Source organism: Xyrauchen texanus, chromosome 12 (genome assembly GCF_025860055.1).
Source record: "Xyrauchen texanus isolate HMW12.3.18 chromosome 12, RBS_HiC_50CHRs, whole genome shotgun sequence".
Classification (NCBI taxonomy): domain Eukaryota; kingdom Metazoa; phylum Chordata; class Actinopteri; order Cypriniformes; family Catostomidae; genus Xyrauchen; species Xyrauchen texanus.
Genome location: NC_068287.1, coordinates 25732984 through 25760327, shown reverse-complemented (window position 1 = coordinate 25760327; position 27344 = coordinate 25732984). Strand labels below are relative to the sequence as shown.

At 40.3% G+C, this 27344-nt stretch overlaps 1 protein-coding gene across 5 annotated transcripts; it reads left to right on the top strand.

Moving 5' to 3' along the window:
- Positions 1-7143: 7143 nt before the first annotated feature.
- LOC127652886 (nucleus accumbens-associated protein 1-like) lies at positions 7144-26719 on the top strand. Of its 5 annotated transcripts, none has more exons than XM_052139317.1 (6): positions 7144-7289; positions 12277-13302; positions 14658-14828; positions 19793-19898; positions 19983-20080; positions 22090-26719. In XM_052139317.1, the coding sequence occupies exons 2-6, from the start codon at positions 12306-12308 to the stop codon at positions 22389-22391; spliced, it is 1674 nt and encodes a 557-aa protein (XP_051995277.1). In that variant the 5' UTR covers positions 7144-7289; positions 12277-12305; the 3' UTR covers positions 22392-26719. The 5 variants fall into 5 exon arrangements, with proteins under 5 accessions (XP_051995277.1, XP_051995280.1, XP_051995276.1 ...); XM_052139320.1 differs by lacking the exon at positions 7144-7289 and adding an exon at positions 7846-8028 and having other exon boundaries at positions 14661-14828; XM_052139316.1 differs by lacking the exon at positions 7144-7289 and adding an exon at positions 7846-8028.
- The last annotated feature ends 625 nt before the right edge of the window (positions 26720-27344 follow it).

Below are 27344 nucleotides of genomic sequence, written 5' to 3'. Positions count from 1 at the left end.
TTTCATCCAGTTTAATAAAGACACGTGTTTTAGACATATGACATATTTAGAAATATGATAACAATCAAATATCTGTCACGAACACATCGGGCTCTCACTCACTGTCAATCACCCACTCTCACTCGCTTGAGTTTTAATCACGCACACCTGCAGCTCATCATCCCCTTGTTTAGACTTGCACTTAAACCTCACACTCACACTCAGTCAGCATCTAGCCTTGTTGAAGGTTCCTTGGACTCACCTTTCGCTCTGCTACAGTAGAGAATTACTTATCAGCATGTGACTTATCTGTTTGTCAACGTTCTGCTCTGGATGTATAAGATAAGTGACTTTGAGAACTCCGAATTTACTTTACGCATATAAATACCGACCTGCTCCTCAGTTTACAAAAGTTACAACTATTAAGCCCAGTTTCAAGTTTATGTTGCCTGTTTGGACCTAAGACTGTGTTCTAAAGTCTCCATACCTGCCTGTATACTCACCTCATGCTACTTACCTGTTTCCTCTGTGTTCTGTGCAATAAACTCCTGCATCTGGGTTCATCTCAGCTCCTGTGTTGGTGTGTCATTACAGAAAGGCTAGACTAAAATGAAAATGAACCCAGTGGGGGCTACCGCCAGTACGGATGATGATCCATTCTCGGAACTGTTACGTCAGCTAAGAGCAGCTCTCCTTCGCACTCCCGAACTTGCACAGCAAGCCCCACCTCCCACACCTGCTGCACCGGAGCCCACTCCATCTCCATCTTATGCCAGTCCCATGGTCAATCCCGCTCCATGCTCTGGATCAATGGGGTATTGTAGCGGCTTCATCTTACAGTGCCAGCTCGTTCTTGCAATGCAGCTTTTCCCTTCTGATTGGGAGAGCTCTCCAATGGGCACAAACCATCTGGGATCAGGGAGGCTCAGTAATGGATACACTTGAAGTCATTTTAAGTATTTTGTCCACCCTCAGGAGATTCATCAGTGGCAAAACAGCTTTATCGTATTTGCCAGGGAAGACAAACGGTCACCAATTATGTACTACAATTCCGCACTATTGGCGGCTGCCAGTGAATGGAATGAACCTGCCCTGATGACCATGTACCGCCAGGGATTAGATCCTCAGCTGAGACTGCAATTTACCACTTATGATGACACCATTGGACTAGAATGATTTATCCAACTAGTCTTGCTTGATGGAACGCTCCACCCTACAATCACCGTATACTCACCACTTACCCAGCAGACGCCCTCCAGAACTCAGTCCCGAGCCCAGGCAACTTGAACAGTCTCATCTCTCTCTGGTAGAAAGCCGGAGATTCACCAATAAGTTATGCCTATACATGTCTTTTACAGTCACTGTGCTCCTTAACTACGGGGCTGCAGGGAACTTCATTGCAAATGACCTCTACCGCAATCCCCGGCTCTCAAAGATCCCCTATCACACCGACCACCCCATACACTCTGTGACTGATAATCCACTGGGCAAAGGATACATTAATTAAGATTAAAATTCAACTTTTATTGTCATTGTGCAGAGTAAAGGTACAGAGCCAATGAAATGCAGTTCATGAAACCGCAGGGTCAGTCATGAAACAGTGCCCCTGGAGCAGATAGGGTCAAGTGCCTTGCTCAAGGGCCCAACAGTAGTATCTTGGTGGTGCTGGGGCTTGAACCCCCGACCTTTCAGTCAGTAACCCAGAGCCAGCACTGCCCTATCAGACCACTGCCCTTATACCACCCTGCTAACCTTGCAAGTTGGTTTTATGCATCTGTAAGATATCAAGTTTATGGTTCTGGAGGGCTCAACCGCCTATATTATTCTGGGCCATACCTGGCTGTGCGATCACTCTCCCGTTCTTTCCCGGAAGACTGGTGAAATTCTGAAATGGGGTCAGAACTGCTTTAAGGTCTGTATTCGCCCAGTACTCTGCCCTCAAAGGGGAGAAGGAGAAATTCTGTCCACTGTCAACCCCGTAAATGTGTTCACCACCACCATCAAGAGCCCAGCCAGTGACGGTCCCCTGAACATACCTATCTGTTACTGACAATATCTTGAAATTTTCTGCCATAAGAAAGCTTCCCAATTCCCTCCTCATCAACCATGGACTGTGCCATCGAACTATAACCAGGCGCGCCACTGCCCAGAAGAAGGATTTACTCTTTATCGCTTCCGGAGCAGAAGGCCATGGAAGAATACATCAAGGAAGCTTTAGCTCAAGGTTATGTTCACTCAAAGACTTCCCCTGCTGCCTCTAACTTATTTTTAATCCAAAAGAAGGATGGAGGTTTGAGACCATGCATTGATTATTGGGCTCTGAACAACATAACAGTCATGTACCGTTATTCATTCCCCCCATCCCAGCTGCCTTGGAGCTGCTAAGAGGAGCAACGGTCTTCACAAAGCTCGACCTGCGCAGTGCTTATAATCTCGTTCACATATGGAAAGGGGGATGAGTGGAAGACAGCCTTCGTAACACCAACAGGGCACTATGAATAACAGGTCATGCTGTACGGCCTGGTCACTGCCCCCTCCGTATTCCAGGGCTTCATGAACGAGGTGTTCCGGGAGTGCCTCCATCACTTTGTCCTGGTGTACATTGATGACATCTTGATTTACTCCCAGAACCAGACCAGCCATCATCAGCATGTGGCCCTGGTGCTAGAGCATCTGCGGAAGTTCCAGTAGTTCTTCATAGCTGAGAAGTGCTCATTCCATCAGAGTCACATCCAGTTTCTGGGCTATAACTTCAGTCCTCAAGGGATCCAGATGGACGAGGGAAAGGTGGAGGCAGTCAAGTCATTGACCTTTAGCGTTTCTTGGGGATTGTGAATTTATATCGAAGATTCAACTGGGGTTATAGTTCCATAGCCACCCCTCTGACCTCCTTGCTCATGCCTTTGTCAAATTGAAGTAAATCTTCACCACTGCTCCAGTACTAGTCCACCCAGATCCTGAGCTCCCTTTCGTAGTTCAGATTGACGCATCCACCACTGGCGTGGGGACGGTGCTTTCTCAGTGACAGGTGAACCCATCTAAGCTGCATCCTTGTGCCTTCTACTCCTGGAAATTATCTCAGGTGGAGCAGAATTACGATGTAGGAAACAGGAAACTACTCATCATAAAGTTGGCCCTAGAAGAATGCGCCATTGGCTTGAGGGTTCCTGTCATACTTTCTTGGTCATCTCTGAACATAGAAGTCTAGAATACCTCCAAAAGGCAAGCAGACTGAATCCACATCAAGCCTGATGGGCCCTGTATTCCACCCGCTTCCAGTTCTTGATCTCCTATCGCCCTGGGTCCAAAAATACTAAGGCCAGTGCCTTGTCTCACAGACATTCTCCCGACGACAACCCTGTGGATACAGAAACCATTCAGCCCTCCGAGATTTTTGTGTGCCCCAGACAATGGGCTTTAGATGACCAGATCGCCCAAGCCTCTGTCTCAGATGCTGCTGCGCCTGAGTGTCCTGAGGGCAGATGCTACATTTGTGCCACTCTTCAAGATGCCCTCCATAATCTGGTTCACTCCTACCTGGGCTCTGGGCACATTGGTATCCATCAGAGCCTCTCGCTCCTCTGGTCCAAACACTGGTGGCCTCATATGTCTCAAGATGCCATGTGATAAGATGCACAGACTGACTGTTGGAGAGGCTATTGGACTATTAGGTACTGACTCTACTTCTATTAGTAGTAAACACCCCTGTGTGTCGGTCAGGACACGAATAATGAGGAGACAGGAGCTTCCTTTTCAAAGTGTATTAAATCACAGAAGATTCACAGTCTGAAAAACAACATTCAGACATGTTACATTCAAATACAGTATAAATGGGTACATATTTTGATTACTGTCAATGTTCAATCCAAAAATCCAAGCATATTCACTTTCACATTTAAATAAATAAACAGAAAAAAACTCAATTAATTGGTCCACATAATTATAGGTTCTTCCAAGGAATGACTCAAATATTGATATCAATGTACACACAAACTGTTTGTACAAATAAACCTCATTCAACAGAATATAATACAGATTAACTCTTCTGTGGTATCATTGTTACAGGTTAAAGGCAGATCACAAAGTAAATTGTAATATTTAACACTGTATACATCACAGTTCAAGCGATCATACATGAATCGTGGTGTGTCCGGGCATGCCTGAGAAAGTGCATAAAGTTATCTAATACTTCCAGTACTTCCAGTATAGTTTAAACATAAAGAAACCAAATAACACTTACTTTATGGTCATGTACTAACACTTTGAACCACCAAATCACCAACAAACATCCAGATAACAGGCAGAGAAAACTTTCATCAGCACCACAGTCCTCTCCGTATAACAAAAATGGCTCAGCCAAAAGCAAATTAACGCAATGGTGCATTCTACCTGAAGGGTAAGGAATTACAACTCTTATCATAATAAAAGTCCTGCAATAAAAGGCAACTTAGATTCCTCCTCCGCCACCCGGTTTGAGGCAAGTCACTATGCCACCACAAGGACCTAGAGTGCAATGGGAATTGAGCATGCAATATTGGGGAGAAAAGGGGAGAACCCCCCCCAAAAAATTATATTTTATAGTCAATGTTTAGCGATCTGCATCAAATAAATTAAGAAAAATGTTAGTAAAGTTGACATACTGTAAGTATTTGAACAACCAGATGCATTTGCACTTGACAGAGTTTTGTGATCGGATTTATCTCTGCCTCATATCCAAAATGGAGGGCATTTACACTTACTCTTTTCAAGATGAGATAGCCATCCAATCAATAAAAATTAATTATGTGATGAGGTGATTCTTCAGTCATCCATTGTTAAAGTTCTCTGTTGCAGGTTTTTGCCTTTTTCCTGTTGAGTCTGCCAATGCAATTTGAATAACACAACATACTGCCGGTTTGCAATCTTGCCACCTGAACAATGAACAAAATTCCATTATTCCATGGGAATATACTTGGACTATCTCGTCTCTCTCTCAAATCCCCACTTGTTTGCACCATTCTCCTGTTTCCTAATCACGATGTGGCTCGCACGACACTCACGTGAAACCAGGCCAACATAATTTCATGAGAATTCGTCACAATTCTAGGTAGTGAATTCCAATTCGTATGACTTCATTTGTATGAAAATATACGATTTATACATCAACCAATCACATACACTTCATGAATGCGTTCAGAACCAGGAAGTGTCACTTCCGTAATACACATTAAGGCTTTTAACATCAATACCATGGTCATATTTATGCTCTGGGTAGGGTAAGGTGTTACACTATATCGTTAGGTATAGGGATAGGGTTTTGGTTAGGGGTTACAGTTAATCAAAACAGTTTTGGATTAACATGGAGCAAACGGCACATCGGTGGGGACATGAGGGAAGCGTCTCTCATTGCTGTGTGTATAATGCATTCGATTTTGTATGAATAAACTTGTTCAAATTGGTATGAATTCACCACCTCATACTATTGTAATGGATTCTCATGAACAGCTTGAACCAGGCTTCGCTCGCACCTTTTAGATGAGAATCATATTTAGCACTTACAAAGCACTGAACTTGAGATGAATTACATAAAATTTTCTTGGACAACCTGAAATTTTAAAAACACTGATTGTTAAAGTGTTGGAAATCATTCAATTATACATCAATGTTTTTAAAATTTGCTAACAGATGGAGAATTTTTTAGATACCACAGCCTCCTATGTATTATGTAAGTAGCGTTTTCCATTTTGTGCTGGTAATTTTGATTGGATGTCTTTGTGATCACAGTGGAGACGCATTTGACTGCAAGGTGTAAATGCCATCCAGCTAAAGAACATCCCCACACTATTTGGATATGAAACGCATGTTAATGAAAGGTGTAAATGGGGCCTAATTGTAAATACCTCTATTAAAGGTCTGCTGATGTGCTGTATGATGTGGCCTGAAAAATGAAAGGCCTGGGATTAAAGCTGAAGTGTGTACATTTTCTGTGTTGAAATACTCTCTTGTCCCAGTTTAATATGCAGAGTAAACTACAATATAATGAAGTAATTTTCTAGAGAACTGTTAACACTGTGCAACTGTGGTGCGTTTGTTTTATGCAACCCTCCATCCCAACAAAGAAAGACTGGACCAATGGTGTGAGTTGGGGTTGGAACTATCTGTTTGTTTGATCATCAGAATATGGTGAAAAGATTTCACACAGAAAGCTGTTTAAAAACAGACAGAATATTGCAATTCCATTCAGTGACACTAGAGGCACAAAAATTGCTTCAGCTTTAAATGAGAAAGTGTTTTCTATTAGAGTGCATAGAACTGAATAGGAACTTGGAAGAACCATCAATCAATCTTAAGGCTAGAGTTTTTTTTTCCTAACCTTACTGGGCAAAACTATTATATAATTAAATGAAGGTTTTATCCCAGCCTAAAACATCCTTAAAAATGGAAAATATATTAACATAATCCTATCACTACTAAGCCAGTGTGTAAGGCAGTAACCCCAGGCGACTTTCTGTAATTGTCTTTAGATACAAAATAGAAATGACAAGTAAAGTTGAATTGCCTTGTATTTTGAATGCAGAAAATGCTAAATAAATGCAGAGGCTAATATGGATGTTTAAATGGCAAAATAGACACCATTTATTCATTTATTTCACTAGAGGGCAGTGCATCTCTTCTTTGTAAATTCAAATAGGATTTCGTTAATGTTAAATACCACAGTTGTCGTGGGCTATGAAACTACAAAAATGCCCCAGTGGGGATGAAAACCCTTATAGTGAATAATGGATTTAATGTGATGGCACATTAATGCCTCTGAGTTTAATTGAAGTGCATGATATATGTACATGGATAATACTTTGTTTTTAAATTATTAGTTAAAGATTTAAAGAAAAAGCCGCTGAAAATGAGCAAATATTGTCTCTTAATAAAGGAATGATACTTTGATTAAGTGCTAACTATATTAGCTAGCATTATTATTTCAACATCATCGTCATCATCATTATATACGAGATGTATGGAAAACATACAGTAAGTATAAAACAAGTATAAACAATCTGAATGACTATTTATTGACATGCCTACAACAATCTGGCAACCCAGTATTTTCACTTTCTCCAAATCGTGACTACGGATGCCTGTGCGCACGTTTTTCAGACACAAAAATGCAATTGGAAATGTAGTTCACTGGGGTAATGCAAGGACATATATAGGATCCGTCTGTGACGTCACGTGTGCATGTAGCTTTGTTTCTCCTGTAGATTAGAAAACATATGAGTGACCTGCAGATTTTGGTCTTGTTTACGGCAAACATAAATGGATTATTCGACCCTACAGTGAGTATTTCATTCTTCCCATGTAAAATGTCTTGATAACAATTTCCAAACTAGAGTCACCCACTAGCATACATTCATATCTTTGAAGTGGTTAATATAAATTATATTTGATCGAGCTATTATAATTAATAATAATAGTTTTTTGTTTTGTTTTTTAATCTTTGATTAAACATGCAGAAAATACCTAATGGAAATGTAGCCCTACCACAATTAGGGCACTCCTTTTTGGGAGTAGTACGGTGTAAAATTCTGAAAAATGAACATGTTGCTTCAATCAAAAGCGCTTTGAAATGAGAGTGCCTCACTGTGTATAGTTACTAGTTTATGGCGTTCTCTGTGTGCTCTGTGTTGGGGATGTGTCTGGCGAGACGTAGACACATGGCCTACTTTTTGCGCACGTATGGAAACGAGGCGGTGGCTCATTTCGCTGTTGCTGTGCCAGCCTATGCGCAAATACATAACGGCGCTGGATAGGTCTCCTGGCATTGAGGCTGCGCCTGTGTTGATCATGCGATTGAGTGACGATGGGGAGTCATGTCTAGTCTATGCATGATCAGTGGCTCTGCGCTCCGTTTCCCGCTGGAAAAAGAGTTGGCACTCGATAGCTCTGCGATCGACTCTGCGCCTATGCCCACAATGAATGGCTGTTTCCAGCGCGAGACAGACGAGGCGAGAGAGTGAAGGAGAGCGAGCGCGTTGGACTCCATTGAAACACGTTGAAACGGATTCCAGCAAAGGGGTGAGTATCCCACCATCAAGTCCCTGGACTGGGTCATGCGAGGTTGCGTGACATCCGAGAACGGCGGGCGAGCGAGCGGCTGTCCTCGGATGTCCTGGCATTTTGGCTGAAATCCGATGGCTTGGAGATTTTGGGGGGTATTGTTTTGGAGAAGGTGTGCGGTGGGGGATGGGCACAGACTAATGATACCAACAAAAGTTTAACCACTTCGCCGACCTCACTGACATGGCTGAACACTCGTGCTGGCAGATGTTCCGGAGTCATATCTGGCTCATTTAAAATCCTGATTTCCCGGACCTTTGAAATCTGTTATTAAAACATCTCGCATTTATACGTTTAATTTGAAGGCACCACTTTGACCGTGATTGATGTTGTTGTGGCGACGAGTAGTTGTCATTTTCTTACTGGCGGTGTTTAGCTTACCCCCTCTACTGTCAGCACTGGTTTAGTCTGGCTCGCCCCCAGTTCGTGCATTTGTCCCGGGATGACCTGTTGATGTCTGTAAAATAAGATAAGGTGGGTATCCGAACTAGCACGAAATCGGTATGGGACATTAACTTTAAATTCCGTGTGCACTTGCGTATTTTAAGGATGATAATAACAACAACCACCAGATAGCCTGTTCCTCGGATCGTTAGATTCTGGAGCGTTGCACTTGTGATTGAGTGGCGTGGTGAACGGGGCGAACCCTATTTCAGCGCTGCTGTGCTAAACAGCTCGTCAACGGGTGCTCGAGACTGACCCGTCTAGGCCCGAGGATGTAGGCACGGTCCCGCTCGATGCGGTGTATTGGCATAGACGGGACAAGAGCGGCAGGTGTGCACTGCCTTCGCAAACATGGTCATTTTGTTTGATCGTCGGTGCGTCGCGGCGTTTTCCCTCCCGCTCTGAACGGCTCCTCCCCGCTGCGTTTGTGCTCGCTCGCGTGTAGGTGCTACATTTCTCACAGAGTGGGTTATAGTGAGCTATTTTGCCATCATTCCTCACGCCCGGCCCGTGCCAGTGGAGAACTTCGGGCGGACTGGAAGATTGACTGACACACGGTTAGCCTGCCGCCGCCACTGGCTCGTAAAACTGCTGCACTGTCTCAAGGTTTGCTGTTAATTTAGCTATACTCCATTTATTTGTTCTGCATTGGTGTGTTAATAGTGTTGGCTCATGCGTCGTCTTATATTTAATACTTCCATCTCACAGTTTTGGCATCAGATGGGATTGTGGGGCTGAGCTGGTTCTTTTTATATAGCATGTTAGTTATAAGCCTTGGTGTGGAGTTAAATATTATTAGTAGGCTACCTTTCACTAAAAGCAACCATATATAACCCAGACCTCATTTTCATGTGTGTTTACATCTGGAAGACATTGTTTGCTCATCTGCTATACATCAACAAGACATATTTCAATAAGTACATCTCGGATGTCAATTAGACTTTCAGCAGATGTCTTTGAGATTTGAATCTGATAATTTCAGATGTTTAGCAGATATTAGTTAGATTGTGATGCTTTCCAGATGAAAAGATGTACGTGTGCTATCTGGGATTAGTATGCAAAGTGTTAAATGTGGAGCTCAAATGTATCTCAGAGAGCACATGTACATCTCCGAGATGTGTGTTTTAGATCTTTTAATTTGGAAAGCATCACAATCTAACTAACATCTGAAAAAGATCTGATTTACAAACATTCTAAATCATAAACATCTTAAAGACATCTGCTGAATGTCTTATTGACATCTGAGACTTACTTATTGACCTACATCTTATACATGTATTGCAGATGAGCAAATAGCGTAAAAAAATACATCTTTCAGATAGGCCTTTCGTTATTATTGAAAAAAACATCTGATCATGGTTACTTGAGACAACCGTGATTCCTGTTTCATACACGCTGTGTTAATGACACGCAATGACAAAGAGGAGACACACGCTTACTCTATTTCTGTGGCGTGATAAAATGATGAAACAAAATCTCAAAGGATTTGCTTCATGACAAATAAGGGCTTGTGAGTTTAATCAGAGCATTAAAATAGCATGTGAAAGTGAAGAAATTAGGAAATTAATATTTTACTATCACATCATATAATAGAAATATATAGAAATAAATTATACTTGATTTTTTTAATAAAAAATAAATAATTAAATATGAGTTAAAAAAACATGTGTAAATGTAGAATTGACAAACTAAACTTAACCAAAAAGAGAGACATATTTTTAAGTATTTAGTTTAAGTATTAAGTTTTTAAAGCCTTAAAGGAAATCATAGTTTATTCCTATTAATATATGAATAATATTCCTATTTTTATTCCTAAAAAGCACACATTAAAAAAATTAAAATTTATATGACAAGTAATCGTCACAGCCCCAAAACAGACAATTAATCATCATAATCACAATTATTTGTTTAACAATATATTGACAGCCAGATTTCATAATCCTGACAGCCCTGCTTCCAGATGTAAATACACACTCCAAATGGACATCTTGGTGATGTACGTGCGCTATTAGGGATGAGATTACATTTTCTATTTGTTTTTAAAAGTGTTATTGTATTGCCGTGCTGAAAAAATGTAAACAGCTGAAACCAGCCTAAGATGGCTGGTTGATCTTAGATGGTTTAAGCTGGTCTCCCAGCCTGGCCAGCCTGGTGCTCAGCTGGTCTCCCAACCTGACCAGCTAAGAAGTACACAAAAACCTCTCTAAAACCAACCCATTGACCAGCTAAAAAGTTCCCAAAACCCCTTTAAAACCAGTGTACCAGACTAAACCAGCCTAAAGACCGGTCAACCAGCTTAGGCCAAAAACTATATTTTCACTCTGTGCGTGTCATGCAGCTTTAGTCGCGAGTACAGTCTTTAAAAGTAGTTACCCCCTCACACATTGTGATGACTATACCTAGGGTGTCCCTTTCCTCCCCCACCCTTAGGGAAAACTTCTTAAATAAACCCTGGGCCTCTCAGTGTGTATGTGTGCCACTGCACTCAGTCCAACTGTAAACAAGCCGTTTTGTCTGATGTCTATGGCTTGTATGTGTGAGTGCATGCAAGGGAGGGAGAGAGTTGGGGAGAGAGCCTGAAGTCAGACAAAGAGGGTACTTCTTTTACCATGAACGTCCTCCTATTGGTTCTGTGTGATGATCAGATCAGAATCAGTGATATTTATTGTGTGGTTTTATGAGTGTAACATTTCCCCAAATGTTCTGCCTCATAGTCTGCTGTTTTCTAGGAACTGTCTAAACTTAATGTGCAAAGTATATCACATCATAGTCTAATGGTTGACTGTGCTGTGTGCAGGTAAGAACTGTGGCAGTTATTCTGAGATGTGGAACTATTCAATGCACAGCAGTGTTTAGTTGACATGATCCGATAGCTGTTTTTACACTACCAGTAGTCTACTTGTGATTGCTGAACAAGAAGCCACAGGTTTTGCATTGGTGGCAAAAATGTCAGTCCACTCATTCTTGAAAAGTTAAGGAATACAGTTTTTATTCTGTAGCTACTCCGTTTGCTGACATGCAAAATAACTTTCCCTTCAATATGAGTAATACCTGAAAAAAAGGGAATCGTAAGAACAGGGTTGTTGCTGTTGTAATAACAGTTTAAACGCCATAGAAACCTACTGGACAGCATATTAAAAGTAGAAAGTGCAGGTTAACTGTTTACAATGAATTTCCTTTAAAGCAGGGCTGAAAGCTTTAATGATGGCTTTGCTCATGGTGTCACAGATAGCAGTAATAAGACTGACTGTGGTGTCAGTCAAAGCCCATTGTTTTCCACCCTCTTCCTCAACTATGACCTCAATCACTGAGGTTTAGTATCTCTCTCTCTCCCCCTCTCTCCCTCCCTGCTGTAGTACTGTAAGAGTGCCATTTTATCTCTGTCACAGCTGAATCACCATCTCATTCAGATTAGCAGTCACATCCCGCTCAAAGGATTTTAGAGTCTGCTCACCAACCTACTATTATTTTCAGACTGAGGTTGGATGTTTAAGACTGGTCTGCTAAAGGTGTCTACAGAATTGTCCCTGTGGTCTTATACAGTTCACCTTTAAAAGTAATAGCCTATTGCTAGTTGGCATTTGTATTGTTTGCAACAAATTGTATTGTTCAGTTGATATTATACTTCAAAAGCAAATTATGTTTGTAGTAAATCTTTTGGGCTGAACTTCTACGCTCTCTGTTAAGATAAGGCTGCTGACAAAAATCTCCTTTCTCCTCTATCTGTTTTTCTATTCCTTCTTTACCTCTGGTGCCTCTCAGATTTCTGTGGTGGTGCTGGCCATAGCGCCATGGCTCAGACCCTTCAGATGGCGATCCCAAACTTTGGCAACAATGTTTTGGAGTGTTTGAATGAGCAGCGCCTGCAGGGGCTGTACTGTGATGTGTCCGTGGTTGTAAAAGGCCACACCTTCAAAGCTCACCGTGCTGTGCTGGCGGCCAGCAGCTCCTACTTCCGAGACCTTTTCAACAGCAGCTCGGGCAGCAAGACCCCGACTGTGGTGGAGTTGCCCCCGGCAGTACAGCCCCAGAGCTTTCAGCAGATCCTGGCCTTCTGCTACACCGGCCGCCTCAGCATGAATGTAGGAGACCAGTTCCTGCTCATGTACACAGCTGGCTTTCTCCAGATCCAGCAAATTATGGAGAAGGGCACAGAGTTCTTCTTGAAGGTCAGCTCTCCTAGCTGTGACTCCCAGGGCCTCCATACTGAAGAGACACCTCCTTCAGAGCCTCAGAGCCCCGTAACCCAGACTGCTGCTGGAGCTGCGGCCAATGGATGTGGTGGGGTGGTGGCTACAGCGACTAGTCGGCCTGCTTCCTGCTTGACCCCGCTGCCCTTGGTTTCTCGAGTGAAAACGGAGCAGCCGGAGGCTTCGCCCTACTCTGTTGTGTGTACACCGGTAGCCAAGCGGCTCTGGGAAGGAGGCAACCGGGAAGGCGGAGGAGGCTCGGGTGGATCAGGCGGAGGTGGGATGAGGAAGGCGGCTCGATTCTCTCAAGAGATGGCACGTGGCAGTGCCATCCAACAGCAAGGTAGCATGGGACTTGGGATGGGTCTTGGGATAGGCACAGGTGGCCATAGCAGCAGCACCAATGGAAATGGCACAAGCAGTGCAACCCCTGAAGGCACCAGTCCAGGTACATTGAGTGCTTATGCCAGTGATTCGCCCATCTCTTACCATGATGATGAGGAAGAGGAGGAGGTGGTGGATGATGGCACTGAAGAACAGTACAGACAGATCTGCAACATGTATACCATGTACAGCATGCTCAACGTGGGCGCTACAGGTGAGTCCATAGAACTGTGGCACAAAGGGCTGGGAAAAAAATATCTAGGTTATTTTCAGATTAATTGCAATTTTCATTTATTGATTTTTAAAATCACAAGATTATTAAATCGCAAGACAACTACTGTTTGATTTCGTTAACTGGTGATAAGGTCAAGAGAGTAGAGAGAGAGAAATTACACAAATAATGAGAATCTTAAAGATCACTTTTTATTTACTCATTTTGTTTCCTGGCACTATTTGACTGACTGACCTACGTGTCTGTGCTTTATGTGCGCATGTGCTCTGAGAGCGATTGCGGAGTGATTGTAATGCGGATACATTCCAAAACTGTGTAAAATACACTTCAAACAATCTGTGAAAATGCCTGTCTTGGTGAGGGCTAAAAAAGCAGCCTTGTTTTTTGTTTGTTTATTTTTTATCACTGATTGTTTGCTTGCTTGAAAATTTTTTTGTTTGTTGTGGTGCCGAAATTGGTATTAAGAATCGTCAAAATGCTTTTTATATGTAAGTTATATGGACCTTATAACTGAAACCCAAATTAAACGGTATCTAATCGAAACAAGATCTTTTCAATCAGAATCAAATCAAACGATACCGAGGCTCTCGGTAAACCGATGTCATTGAAAAAATTTGCTATTCTCAGTCAGCTATGATTAATTTATTCAAGCGAGTGAAAGCGTCCAATTACAAGAAATTAGTGAGATGTTGCAAGGAAAATTCAGCTGGTCAAATGATCTCAACATGTCTTTATCTCATGCAAGTATCATTTTAAACATATATTTCAAAAGTACTATTTTATTAATATTTTTTGTTTTGTTTAAATGTTTAACAATTAGAAAAAATAAATAAATACTGAATGCATCTTTAACAAGTGTGTCTGGAAAATTAGTTACTTTGGAATCAAGCACTTCCTCTGGACCTGTTTGGCTTGTCACGCATACAGCCTCATGAAGTTTAAATTTTTTTGGTTTTTCTTTTTAACAAGTTAACTATTCTGTATTGTCTTTTGTGCCTCTTCGATAGGAATATCGTCATAGTTAAATTCACACTTTTTTTTTTTAAATGCTTCAACTGTTCGGAACTCATTAATATTTTATCAGAAGGTCCTCTTATCTTCTCTCAGATGGCATGAAAACTGAATGTGTTCTGATGCATTTGGATTTCACAGGTCTTTTATTAGTCTCAGTCCCCAGAGCTCTGAATTATCTCTCTGTTTTTGTGAGTCAAAATACTTTGAGGTTTAATCTTCTTGGCTGTCTAGACAGCATGCTCTGAGAACATGTTTTTGTCTTCACATTCTGTTTCAGCTTGCCCTAAACTTCCTCCTTTTTTACTCTTCTTTCTCCTCTTCAGCAGGTGAGCGTGTGGAGGCCCTCCCTGACCACTCAGAGACACGGCCCAGGATGCGCGGGCGGCAGGATCTTGCCTCCCTCCCCGCTGAGCTTATCGCTCAAATAGGCAACCGCTGTCATCTCAAACTTTACGAGGAGGGTGACCCTGCGGAGAAACTAGAGCTAGTTTCAGGTCTGAGACCACTTTACTGTACTCAACAACACACCATTTGTGAAGTTCTGATCTTCAGTTTTTCAGAACCGCTCCATGTGGGTCTCAGAATATTTTATGTGCACTGAAAAGGTTATCACAGTTAATTCACAACGGGTGCACATGTGCTTTTTTCTTACCCCAGTTCTAAGCCGTGTTTTAGTATTGTGGTGTAAAACAGGCTTTGGTGAATGACTGTATGCAATGGAGGCTTTTGTAAGTTGCACACTGTTACAGCATGGCCTTAAGTGACTCCGAGCCGTCCAACTGGCTCTGCTTCGAACACATAACAGAGGAATTCAGCCAATCGCTGGAGCTTTATTTAAACAGCAGCCGCATATATAAACATGCAGCTCAAAGTGCTTTACAAATATGATAAAAAGAAAGCATATGAACAAGACCAGACATGAAGGAATATAAACGTGGAAAATTAAATTGGAATTAAAGCAGATGAGAAGACTAATGATAAAAAGGTCTTTGGAAAGAATGTCATCAGAAAGTCATTAAAGATGAACAAATACAAAAGAGCTGAAGTAATGTAAACCAAAAATGGAAATTAGACAAAAATACAGAAATTCCATAGTTAACTAAAAGCATTGTGGAAAATAAGCTTTGAATGATTTTTGTAATTTCATACAATAAATATATACATATATATATATATATATATAATTATTGGCAGCCAAAAATTTTTGAATAATATACAGATTTTGCTGTTATTGAAAGAAATTGGTACTTTTATTCAACAAAGTGGCATTTCACTGAATACAATGTTTAGTCAGGACATTAATAACATCAAAAATTACTATTGCAATTTTAATTAAACTTAAACTTCTTCAAAGATTTCTCATAAAAAAATCCTGCATGTGCAGCAATGAGAGCTTAACAGATCCTTGGCATTCTAGCTGTCAGTTTGTCCAGATACTCGGGTGACATTTCACCCCACGCTTCCTGTAGCACTTGCCATAGATGTGGCTGTCTTGTCAGACACTACTCACACACCTTATAGTCTAGCTCAGGGGTTCTCAACCTTTTGCAAGCTGGGCCCCCCCAAAGCTGGTTCATTGCAGTTGGGGCCCCAGTGCCCCCCGCCCCGCCCCATGCTTTATTGTTGTTGTTATTATTATTATTATTATTATTATTATTATTATTATTATTATAATTGGCAGTAGCACCAGACTTCTAATGTGAGCTTGCAGGCATTATTATTATTATGAGTAGTAGTAGGCCTATCATCATTACTAGGATATTGCTATATAATTATATGAGGTTACATGCTTTATTGTTGTTATTATTATTATTATTATTATTATTATAATTGGCAGTAGCACCAGACTTCTAATGTGAGCTTGCAGGCATTATTATTATTATTATTATTATGAGTAGTAGTAGGCCTATCATCATTACTTGGCTATTGCTATATAATTATATGAGGTTACATGCTTTATTGTTGTTATTATTATTATTATTATTATTAGAATTGGCAGTAGCACCAGACTTCTAATGTGAGCTTGCAGGCATTATTATTATTATTATTATTATTATTATTATGAGTACCGGTAGTAGTAGGCCTATCATCATTACTAGGCTATTGCTATATAATTATATGAGGTTACATGCTTTATTGTTGTTGTTATTATTATTATTATTATTATCATCATCATCAGTAGGCCTATTGTCATTACTAGGCTATTGCTATAATTGGGAATTGGCACCAGACCTCTGATATTAATTTATGCTTTATTATTGTTATTATTACTAGGCCTAATAGTAGGCATCATCTGCATTTTTTACAGAAGCTTGCTGGTAGGTGATGTTAATGTGAGACCTGAGCCTGCTTTGCCTTGCAAAGATCCTCAATTCTTGGCTCAATGTTTGATAAACATAGCCTCAAATCATCCTCGATTTGTGCATGATTGCGGTATTTCGTTTTGAGTGCAGTCATTTTTGAGAATCCTGCCTCACACAAATATGTCGACGCGAAAGGAATGAGAATCTTCAAGGCGACGTCACAGAGTTCAGGGTATTCCTGCATCAATGCCGCCCAGAATGACGAAAGAGGGCAGGAGCTAAAGAGTTCCTTCAGTCTACTGTCACTCTTCAGCTCAATAAGCTGTTCCTGCATATCAATTGATAGCTTGTTTGCTGTGCACACAAACGGATCTCGAACCCCCGCAAGAGCGCGATAATCCTCTTTAAAGTATGTCGCAAATTGTTTTCTCATTGCTGACAGGTGCTCAGACGCTGATTGAAATAGGGAGGAGAAATCGTGTGACGTGCCTGCATCAGTGATAAAGTCTGCAAGGCTGGGGAACATGGCGCAGTTGCCTCGACTGATGCGGCCATGCCAGAGGTCTAGGCGTGCACTTTGTCTGCAAGGAGCAAAATATGAGTTTCGCGGCCTTGCAAAGACAGGTTGAAATCAAACAATTGAGTGCAGTTTTCTAAAGTCTATGAGCGCAGCACACAAATAAACTAAATTGACATACTGCAGTTAAATTTCAAAATGTGGTGTTTTAATATTTATAACATTTGAATACAGTTCAGCAACATACATCACACGGCCTGACGACCAAGAGAGCTGACAATTGACCATCACTTAATTTACCATCCCCTCACGATTGAAAATGTGACACTAATTTCATATGACAGTTCAACAAACAAGTTAATAATATTAAGTCACTTACATTTTAGATGAAATAGTGACTGTTTTGGTCTATTTTAGCATCGAAAATAGATCCGATGAATCCAAACAAAGATCACAGCATAGCCATAGCGCATCTCACAGCAATACTCAATCGTGTTTTGAATGATTCGGTGTTGTAAACGAATCGGTTGAGTCAAAGATTCAATGACCCATTCACAAACATCTGTCTCATTCTTGATGAATCGCCCGTTTGAACGAATCGTTTGAATGAACGACTCAGTGACTCGCTTAATGAAACCGCTTATCACCTGCATTTGCGCTCACTATCGACAAACCAATCAAATTTGTTCAAAACTTTTTTTTTTAAATCAGTCCAAACATATTTTAATTTTTATTCAGGAGTTATGCATATACAAAACTATAACTTTTTATGACAGTAGTTTAGTGATAAAAAAAATGTGCCCCAAAATTTTTTATTTCCAGTTTTTTTTCCCTTCCATCATAGCCTACTCGCGCCCCCCGGGAGAGTGTCCACGCCCCCCCGGTTGAGAACCACTGGCTGATCCCACAAAAACTAAATGGGATTAAGATCCATAATACTCAATTATCTTGTTAATTATCGTTGTCTAATGTCTGTTTCATTACCCAATCTAACCTTTTCTTTTTGTTTTTCTGTTTCAAAAGTGGCTTTTTCTTAACCATTCTTCCTATAAGGCCTGCACCCCTGAGTCTTCTCTTTACTGTTGTACATGAAACTGGTGTTGAGCGGGTAGAATTCAATGAAGCTGTCAGCTGAGGACATGTGAGGCGTCTATTTCTCAAACTTTTGGCTGTGTGTGTGTGTATATAAATATATATATAAGGGCCTGACCGATATGGCATTTTTTAGACCGATACCGCATTACCGATATGGTGGCCAATATTGTTCATTTTTGAGCTGGAATGAAAACAGATGCACCGATTTTGCACCGATATTACTATGTATAGGTATTCAGAAGGCTGCTTTCTTAAACAATTACTACTGAGTCAAGAGATAAACAGCGGCAGTGTTGTTACACCTTATTCTGCTAGTCAAATTCAGGGGAAACGTTCAATGGTGAAAAAACAGACTTTTAAATATTACATTTTGTAAATGCAATGACTGGAATTGTTTGGTTGACGGGGGTACCAAACTCTGAATCCTGAACAAATCAGTTTGGTGAATACATGTTTACACATTAGCTTTCACTCAGCTGTCAAGGTAGGAAGGTAGCTACTTGGTTTGCTAGTTAGCTGAAGCTTGTTGTCACAGAGAGTAAAAGATGGACATTGTTTATTTACTTTCCAGCATGGCATCTCACCAACTAGGTAAAAATGTAGTGTGAAATTAACACTCAACAGACACAATCCACCATTGCATCGTTGTCTGCTGAGCTGCTAAAAGATGCTCTGATGTTTACATTCAATCTGCTATGTTACTGATTGGACTGACAAACTAAACCTGGCTAACATAGCAAACAAAATGGCCAGACTGGTTAGAAGTGATAAAGTCTACGGAATCTCCGAAAACCGCTCTGTACAATTGTGGTGAGAAGAATAGCATCTCAGAATGCTATTATGAGATGCGGGTTAGCGCTTTTTTGGTGGCATGAGGGGGACCTACACAATATTAGGCAGGTGGTTTTAATGTTGTGGCTGATTGGTGTACACACACACTTAAGCTTACATGGACTCCAAACATTTTTCAAAGTTGTACAATACCTGATGATCCATCTTATCTCGGCATGATTTGGAAATTTTGCAAGGAGAATTTTATTGTCTTCAGTGAAAGAAAGGAAATCTGACCGTTTGTACAAAGGAGTTAACAAGTCACAATTCAGAAATGTTATCAACTAGAAATAGTGGTTTTTAAAGACTAAAACTAATTTAGTTATGACGTAAAATGAAATGGGCTATGTAATATTGAGTATGTATGATTTCTATGTCTAATCGAATAAGAAAATTTGTGACATTGACCAGATGCTCTTTGGTCAAGATGATTTTCTTTGGAAATCATGCTGAGATAATGGTTTTAGGGTCTTTCAAGGTCCAATTCATCCAGTGGAATGCATAAATTCAGTTCATAGTCAATAATGAGTACAACAGAATTTTAATCTGAGCTTTTTGTAATTTAGTATTCATTAATTTATAGAATCAGTATGTATTCGTACAAATTGATGAGTCATAAAGAGCTTGTCAAAATCTTTCATTATGTGTGATTTTGTATTTCTTGAGTACATTAATATGAAGAGAGAATCATGTATATGATCATGATCCACAGGCACCAGTGTGTACATCTCACGAGCTCAGCTGATGAACTGTCACGTCAGTGCAGGAACCAGACACAAAGTTCTTCTGAGGAGGCTGCTGGCTGCTTTCTTTGATAGGTGAGTCTGGGACAAATGGAAGTTTTCCTCCTAAATTGTAAAACCATAAGGTCTGCTTTAACTGTTTCTCGGTATGACATACAGGAGCACTCTGGCCAACAGTTGTGGAACTGGCATTCGTTCCTCAACCAATGACCCTAGCCGTAAGCCACTGGACAGCCGTGTGTTGCATGCAGTCAAGTGTGAGTTGCTGCTCTATTAAATATCAGATTCACAAGTTAAATGGAGATATTCAGCTTGTAGCCCTAAATCCCAGAACATATTACCTGTAAGCATTTTTGAAGTTATGGTTCCCCTCTGGAATTTCCAGTGTTTTTAGAATAGCAGTTTTTGAATTATGAGTAAAATTACTTCCCAGTTTATTTGACAACATAAATTACATAGCTATACCTCAAATGTGAATGTATCATTGTGCGCTTTTAAAAAAACTTAAATTGCTGACAAGTTGTTAGATAAGGACTACAAAGGTTGTCTGATTCATCAAGCATGTAAACTCAAATCATTATGATACTTGTAACCTTAATTAGCAACTTATTAGCAACTTGTGTTTTGAAAGCGCACAGCTGCTGTTTCCAAATTCCTGTTTGAGGTATGACTTTGTGTCATTTATGTTGTAGAACAAAATGTGAAGGTCTCCTTTAGTATTATTAACCATAGACCTTGTTTTACAAAAAATCCATGGCGAATAAGCCTTCCGGGTTGGCCTACAAGTTGATGTCATGACTGCATGAAGCTAAAATGTGTAATATTTTCTTGTATACCAGTTTAATATGAAGAGTGAACTGCAAGTAAGCCATTTATTATTTGAATCTAAAAGTGTAACACTGGATCTGTGGCTATATCAAAACATTCCTCTGTTTAAGGGCACGTACAGCTTGACACTGCAATGTTGGCTCGACCAATGGTGTGAGTTTCAGGCGGGCTTGGGGGGGGCTGGAATCTATTTGAAAATGGTGATTATGTTGGGTTTAGGGGTGGGCAATATGACATAAAATTACTATCATGATAACGATATATATCACGATAATAATTTGTTCTGGAAAACAATACAAATGGTTTAATATGTTAAATTACCATATTGTAATGCCTATTTTGGACAATCTAGTCAGTGAATTAAGTACTTTATAAATTAAAACTACTTCCTCTTATTATTTTCTCTTTATTTGGAACATTACAAACATTAAAAAAATGTATTAAGAAATCGCACAAACTTTACCATAATACTCAATTTTCCATTATGCCATATTTCAGTCAGATATGTTGTTGACCAATATTATAAGTATTTTAAACTTTACTAAAGAAACTCAGGATCTTTTCCAAGCAATGCAACAAAGAGAGTAATACATAAGAAATTCACAACAAAATTAAAAACCTCTTGCCCAAAAATAAAACTTTTCTTGCAAAAAGAAAAATTTATTATTAATGCTGTTCATCTTGTGGCTTTCAAAATATTCATTGGCATGCTTCATTTGAGCTGGTAAAACAGATTGCTTGTATTACCACGAGTGATTATTGTAGCCTACACAGTTTGCAGATGAAATTTTTGTGATCCGTGTCGACTTTTGTGAACTAGCTTGCTAGCGATCAAATCAGCAATGATTCATCAAATGATTGAAAATGGCAGATGATTCAGGTGTCTGGATCACAGTCACGCACGCTGCAGATTCCTTGCAGAATGTATCAGATCACGGTGGTCTGCTGCATCCTCTTTTATATTGCGCTTAGAATTGCCCTGCAAGTTTGGAATTGCACTTGCAATTTGTTGATACGTTTGCACCGTTGCCTGATCTGAATAATTCCTTTAGTAAATCGGTGCATGCAAAAAACAAGCGCTTTTACTAGCCACAATTAATTCCCCATTCAGTCTCACGTGAAGCCCTTCCCACTGATAAATATACGCACACATGGATAATTACATATCATGAAATACATCAAAATATCTATCGATTGACACTTTTTATCGTCTGTATAACTGATCTAACTTACGGTTTCCCATAGCGAAATGCTTATGTTCATAGAGTGTAACTCTTGTCACTGAATATTTGTGATTTCAAACTCCAAATGTGAAAAAATTGTGAACAAAAATCCTTGAATCTGCGTTGTTGCAAGCAAGCTTTTAAAACTTGTTTTAAAAACATATGTATTTAGATACACCAGTTAGAAATGCCCTCCCATATGTCTCTGTCAACAGTTTACTGCCAGAACTTTGCCACCAGCTTTAAGGAGAGCGAGATGAACGCCATTGCGGCAGACATGTGCACTAACGCTCGGCGTGTGGTACGAAAGAGCTGGATACCCAAGCTGAAGCTACTAATGGCGGAGGGCGACGCCTATGCCAATTTCCTCCCCGACAGCATCAAGATGGAAGCGGATGGCCTGGGGGCGGAGCCTAACTTTGAGACTGCGACCTTAGAGGGCGGCACCGTGGATACTGGAGGGTCGTCGGGCGAGTCTCTGCAGGGTGTGGCCGGAGAATCCACTTTGTTTCAGTGAGTGGCCCAGCGAGGAAAGCCCCATCCCCTCTGCCGCCCCACCTTCTACCCACCTCCCACTGCGTGACTCTGGGCTCTGCTGCTTCTGCCTGGGATGGGAAGGGAGAGTCGGGTAGGAGATTGGAGAAGATAGCACAGTCTATAATGGGTAGCGTCAGGAGGAACTTGAGTGGTTTAGGACAGGGGCACCATTTTCTTTTCAATCATTTTTGTTTTTGCTGAATAACCCTTTTTTGCACAGAAGATCCCCTTGCCTCCATTCTCTGCAAATAAAGATATAGTCACTGATTCTATACAAGTACATAATTAGGACCAGGAAATGTTTTCCTGTCTCACAAACACACACATATGCACCCGCTCTACTGGAGGCTGAGGTTCCCTGATCTCACTGTACTGAATTTGAATGTATCCATTTGTAGCACCTGGCTTTGTAAGACTAGCCGATTGTATTTGGCCCAAGAGAGACAAAAATGCTCGTCATAAGATCTAAGGAACGGCAGATGGAGAAAGTAGTAAAGGAGAAGTTGGTGGCATATTCTGTCTCTTATTCTGTCTAAAATGGAAAGAATTTGATAGCCTCCTATCCTTCCATTCCCCTCAAAATAAATGTGAGATCGTAGTCTGCCACGTTCTTTGGTTTATGTCACCATATTCTTCCTCTCCCCTTTCTGCTTGTTTCACTGTGTGTGTGTGTGTGTGTGTGATATAAATCCAGAGTTAATGAAAGATTACGGACTGTAAAGGATAAAAATATATTTATCTGCTTGCACCTTTCAAGCGCGAGAGAAAGAGAGGGATTGTTTTAAAATCTCTTTTTGTGTTTTTTTGTACTTCAGTGTTTGTGAAGAGACACCTTGTTTTGGGGATTTAAGTGGAAATGGTAAAATAATGAGAACTATTTTTGCATAAGGATTATCCTATATTTCAAAAGACTGGTGCTTGGCTTGTATCTGGATGGCCCTCTTTTGTGATTTATATCCTATTTGATTGGCCCTTCAAAATGTCTGTTGCCACTTTTGGCCATTGACATACGACTTTGGTTTGTTGATTGGTGCAATTGCTAACTCCAATACGAACTGGTTCTCATTGACAGTGAACCGGTTTATTAATCAGAAGTAAAGCAAGCAGATTCAACATAACTTTAAGAATTTCTTTGTGTAGGACAAAAAAGAAGAAAAGAAAATGTTTTTAGTATGTAAACCTTTTAGCTTTCTTACTTCCATCTACCGCACACAGAAACACGAATTTACAGCCTGGGAAAGGGATGGCGTGCTTCATATTGTTAGTCACTTTACTGTCTTAAGGTTTGGGCCTGACTTTGTGTGTTTGGGAATGGAGGAGGATTTACATTGCCTGTGTCCCAGGAGAGGAGGAGCAGAATGATTAAGCTTCTCTATGTTGCCCATGTCCCTGTTTGGGCAGCTGTGTGTGTGCATATGTGAGTGTGTGAGCCTGTGCTCGCGTAGGCAAGCATGTTTGTGTCCGCACAAGTCACCATCTGTATACATTCCTTGCACATATTTGGCACTGTGTGTTTGCATGTGGGTAATGTGTTGATTCTGGGATTTATGGTATGTTTGTTTCTGTGTTTGTACGTTGGAGGCACATCCTGTGCGGATGCTTTTAAGAAAATTTGCCCATCTGATAGTTTGCTATTACCAATGAACTTTTGCATATCCCAGATTTCCATCAGGATTTGAATGGGATTGCAGGTGATGTTTTAATGTCCGTTCAGGCATGGTTTTAAATGCACATATCTCGCTAAAACAGAAATTTGTTACTTTAGGCTATTTTAACATTTCATGCCCAAGTAGTGTGTGTATATGTGTGTCTCTGTTGGGCCACTGTTCTCCTGGGACACACAGCTGCCCCCTTGCTGATAGAGGAAATGAACCTCTTTGCACCTTTTCGTCGACTGAACTAGAGCTTTTTGCACCTTTTTTGTAGAAGAGAGTGGTGGATTGTGCACCTTTTTGTAGAGCGTAATTGATGGTTTTGGGACTAAACTAGCGGATGTGTATTGGTCAGTTATCTGGCCCAGAACAGAATGCACCCCTTTGTCTGTGACCAGCCATGCTGAATACTGATGTAAATATTGAAGAGACTGTTGAACAGATTTTTACCACATTTTTTTAACAGGTCGTTTCTCTTTTTAATTGATGGCATACATTAGGTGTTTTACCCCTCTTGTTTTAACTAATGTTTACTCGGTTTTTCTTTTATTTGCATAACCAGTTCTGGCTTACCTTCTGTTTGTATATCTGGGAATTGTAGTTCAGTTTTTCCAGGCTTAAGAGTCGAAGCAAATAAAGTGAACTCATGGCGAGTTTACTTCAAGCGGTCTAGTTCAGGTTCTAATTTGTGACCTCATTATTTCTGGACCAGAAAAAAACAATGCCTCTTGTGTAGAAATGTATAATATTGACAAGCCAACACAATTGATATCTGGCTTTGAAAATGTCTCACAGACAAGCATTCATCCATTTTTTTATTTTGTTTCTCCATTCTTTTAGCAGACCACATGTACTGTATTTACTTTTTTTTTAAAATACTACTAATTCAAGTTAAAAAAAAGTTGACATGCCAAGTTTTTTAAGGATACAATATAGAGTTGTTTGACAGATGATAAGAGTACTGAGTATCTTTTTTTTTTTTCTTCATTTCTCTGTATTGACTAAAGTGCTGGGAAGGTGGGGCCATGGTGAGGGATGTACTGGTGCTATGTGTGCAATTCTATAGATGTTAAAGGCCTGCTAGGTCACTGGTGCCTTTTCAGAAGGACTGTGGGTGATAGACTGTGAGTATCTCTTGGTGGGGCGGTGAGCGGTGGCACTTTTCCCTCCTCTTGCCGGCTATGACTGTGCCAGTGTTTATGCGTCCTCCATTTTGATGGCACAGATCACATATGCTGCATGCGTTGCTGGAGAGGAATCGCTGTATCCATCCGCCACCTGCAGTCTGTGTGTTGTTACTGCAGCTTAGATTTACTACTTACAGTCAACACCAGGTGGTGTCATATCTGAGAGAGAAGACTTTTGAAGTCTTTGTAAGACTAGGAGTCACAACAAAAGATGGCCTTTTTCTAACTGGGAAGTTTAAGGTGATGTGTGTAATTGTTTTCAATGGGAAATTTCTTTCCTTACTATAAGTAAACCACATGTAGGTTTATTTTCCCTGAAAGTGTAAACACTGTGGCTCTGTTTGTTTGAGCATCCCAACCAGCCCGACACAGCGACATTGGTTCAACCAATGTGCAAGTTTGAGGCAGGAGTATCTGTTTGGCCAAGAAATGGAAGTGTTTCTTTGTGATTCTGTCTGGTGACACAAGTAGGGCAGAAATCACACACTTCACCAGAATTTTATATTATTATTATTATTTAGGGGAAACTTAGGACTTGTCTAGTCTTGTGATTTCTGCCTTTCAGAACGTTGTAATACACTCTGTTGGGGTAATGTGCATTGTAGATCATTGTGAATTAGTAACCTGGCAGAAGTGAGAGAGTGTGGAGTGGTGTATGAAAAATAAGTGAAACTTTTTTTTCTAAATGGTGACTTGTCTCTCTCTCTCTGCAAATGCAGAAATTGGCCCTGTCTGTTCTGGAGTGACCGGCTGGCTGTATTTGAAGGTTTTTATTTGGCTTTCAGTTTTTGCTGCGTTTGTCAACCTAAGCCTCTTTAAACCAGAATGCAGCAGTGCTATTCCACTCTAAATAACAGATGTACCACAGAAAGATACTCTCACCTCTTTCTCTGCATGTTGCATTCTTTTTCAGCATACCCCAATACTCTGCTTTTAGTCCTTCCCCAATATGAGATGACAATGATAACTCATTTTTTTCAAATGTTTTGGTTAAGTAACATACGATAGACAGATATCCCTATGTCCGGACATGGTGTCACGAATTCAAGAGAAATACAGACAGGATAGTGGATGACATCAGCTCGCTTGAACACTCAAATACAAACAAACTGGTTGTGAACCTTTTTTTTATGATGCAGTGTCTCACTTTCTATGACTACATCCCTATACAAATCTATATACTGTATATTACATAGAAGCACTAATGAAGTTTGATTGTTAGTCGTGCACTCTCAGCATGAGTTGTAACCCATACCCAGCTGTGCTCATGCAGTGACCCTGTAATGCCAGTGCTCATCCACTCCATTCTGTCTGTGTTCAAAGTGCCAATAACTTTGTGAATCCCTAACTGTGACCCAATATTATCAAAAGTAATTGCACATTAACTACTGTATAAAAAAAAAAAGAGAAGATAAGAGAGAAGTCAAAGGATACAGCTGAATATCTTAATAAAAGTTTGTAACAAAGGTTTTATTTTGTCTGTCTTGGCTCTTTATTGGGTGTTTAACATAAGTGATTTAATTATGTTAAGGCCTCTACATACTTCTTACGACATCGAAGAACAAACAGGTGTGCCATCATTTAGAACTTAATCTGTCCAAAAGGTGTTTTTAAGTGAGTTTCGGTGGTTTGTAACAGCTGGCCTGGGCCTGAGTAGAATTCACATGAGGTCTGTAAAAGGAGTTGTTTTAACCACTCGATGCTGATTGAAAGTCATATATATGCCATAGAATTTTTTTTATTTGTCTTGTTTACATTGTAAATTCATGACGCTAATACGTGGTCATATGTGCCGAATACACTTTATTTTATGATGACACTGATACTACTGCAATAATGAGTGTATAAAAGTGTTAATGTGCAGAATAAAGATAAAAGAATGATGAGAGGCATGTCTTTGGGCAAATGTGTGTGAATGGCTTTTCAAATGGTGAGATGGCACATGAGTGAATGGACGCTTGAGAGTATTTGAGTGTCACACCTACTGATGACGTGGACCAATGGCAGTAAGAAGGTCTTAAGCAATCGGTCAGAAGTTTTTTATAAGTTTACTCAGGCGAGCTATCACAAACACCTATTTGGCCAGATTTTATT

What these genes read in the sequence shown, in the direction of transcription:
- LOC127652886 (XM_052139317.1), top strand. Translation starts at nt 12,306, where the DNA reads ATGGCTCAGACCCTTCAGATGGCGATCCCAAACTTTGGCAACAATGTT. An exon ending in GAAACTAGAGCTAGTTTCAG is followed by an intron (nt 14,829 to 19,792) that starts GTCTGAGACCAC and finishes CATGATCCACAG; the next exon opens with GCACCAGTGTGTACATCTCA. An exon ending in TGTGTTGCATGCAGTCAAGT is followed by an intron (nt 20,081 to 22,089) that starts GTGAGTTGCTGC and finishes CTCTGTCAACAG; the next exon opens with TTTACTGCCAGAACTTTGCC.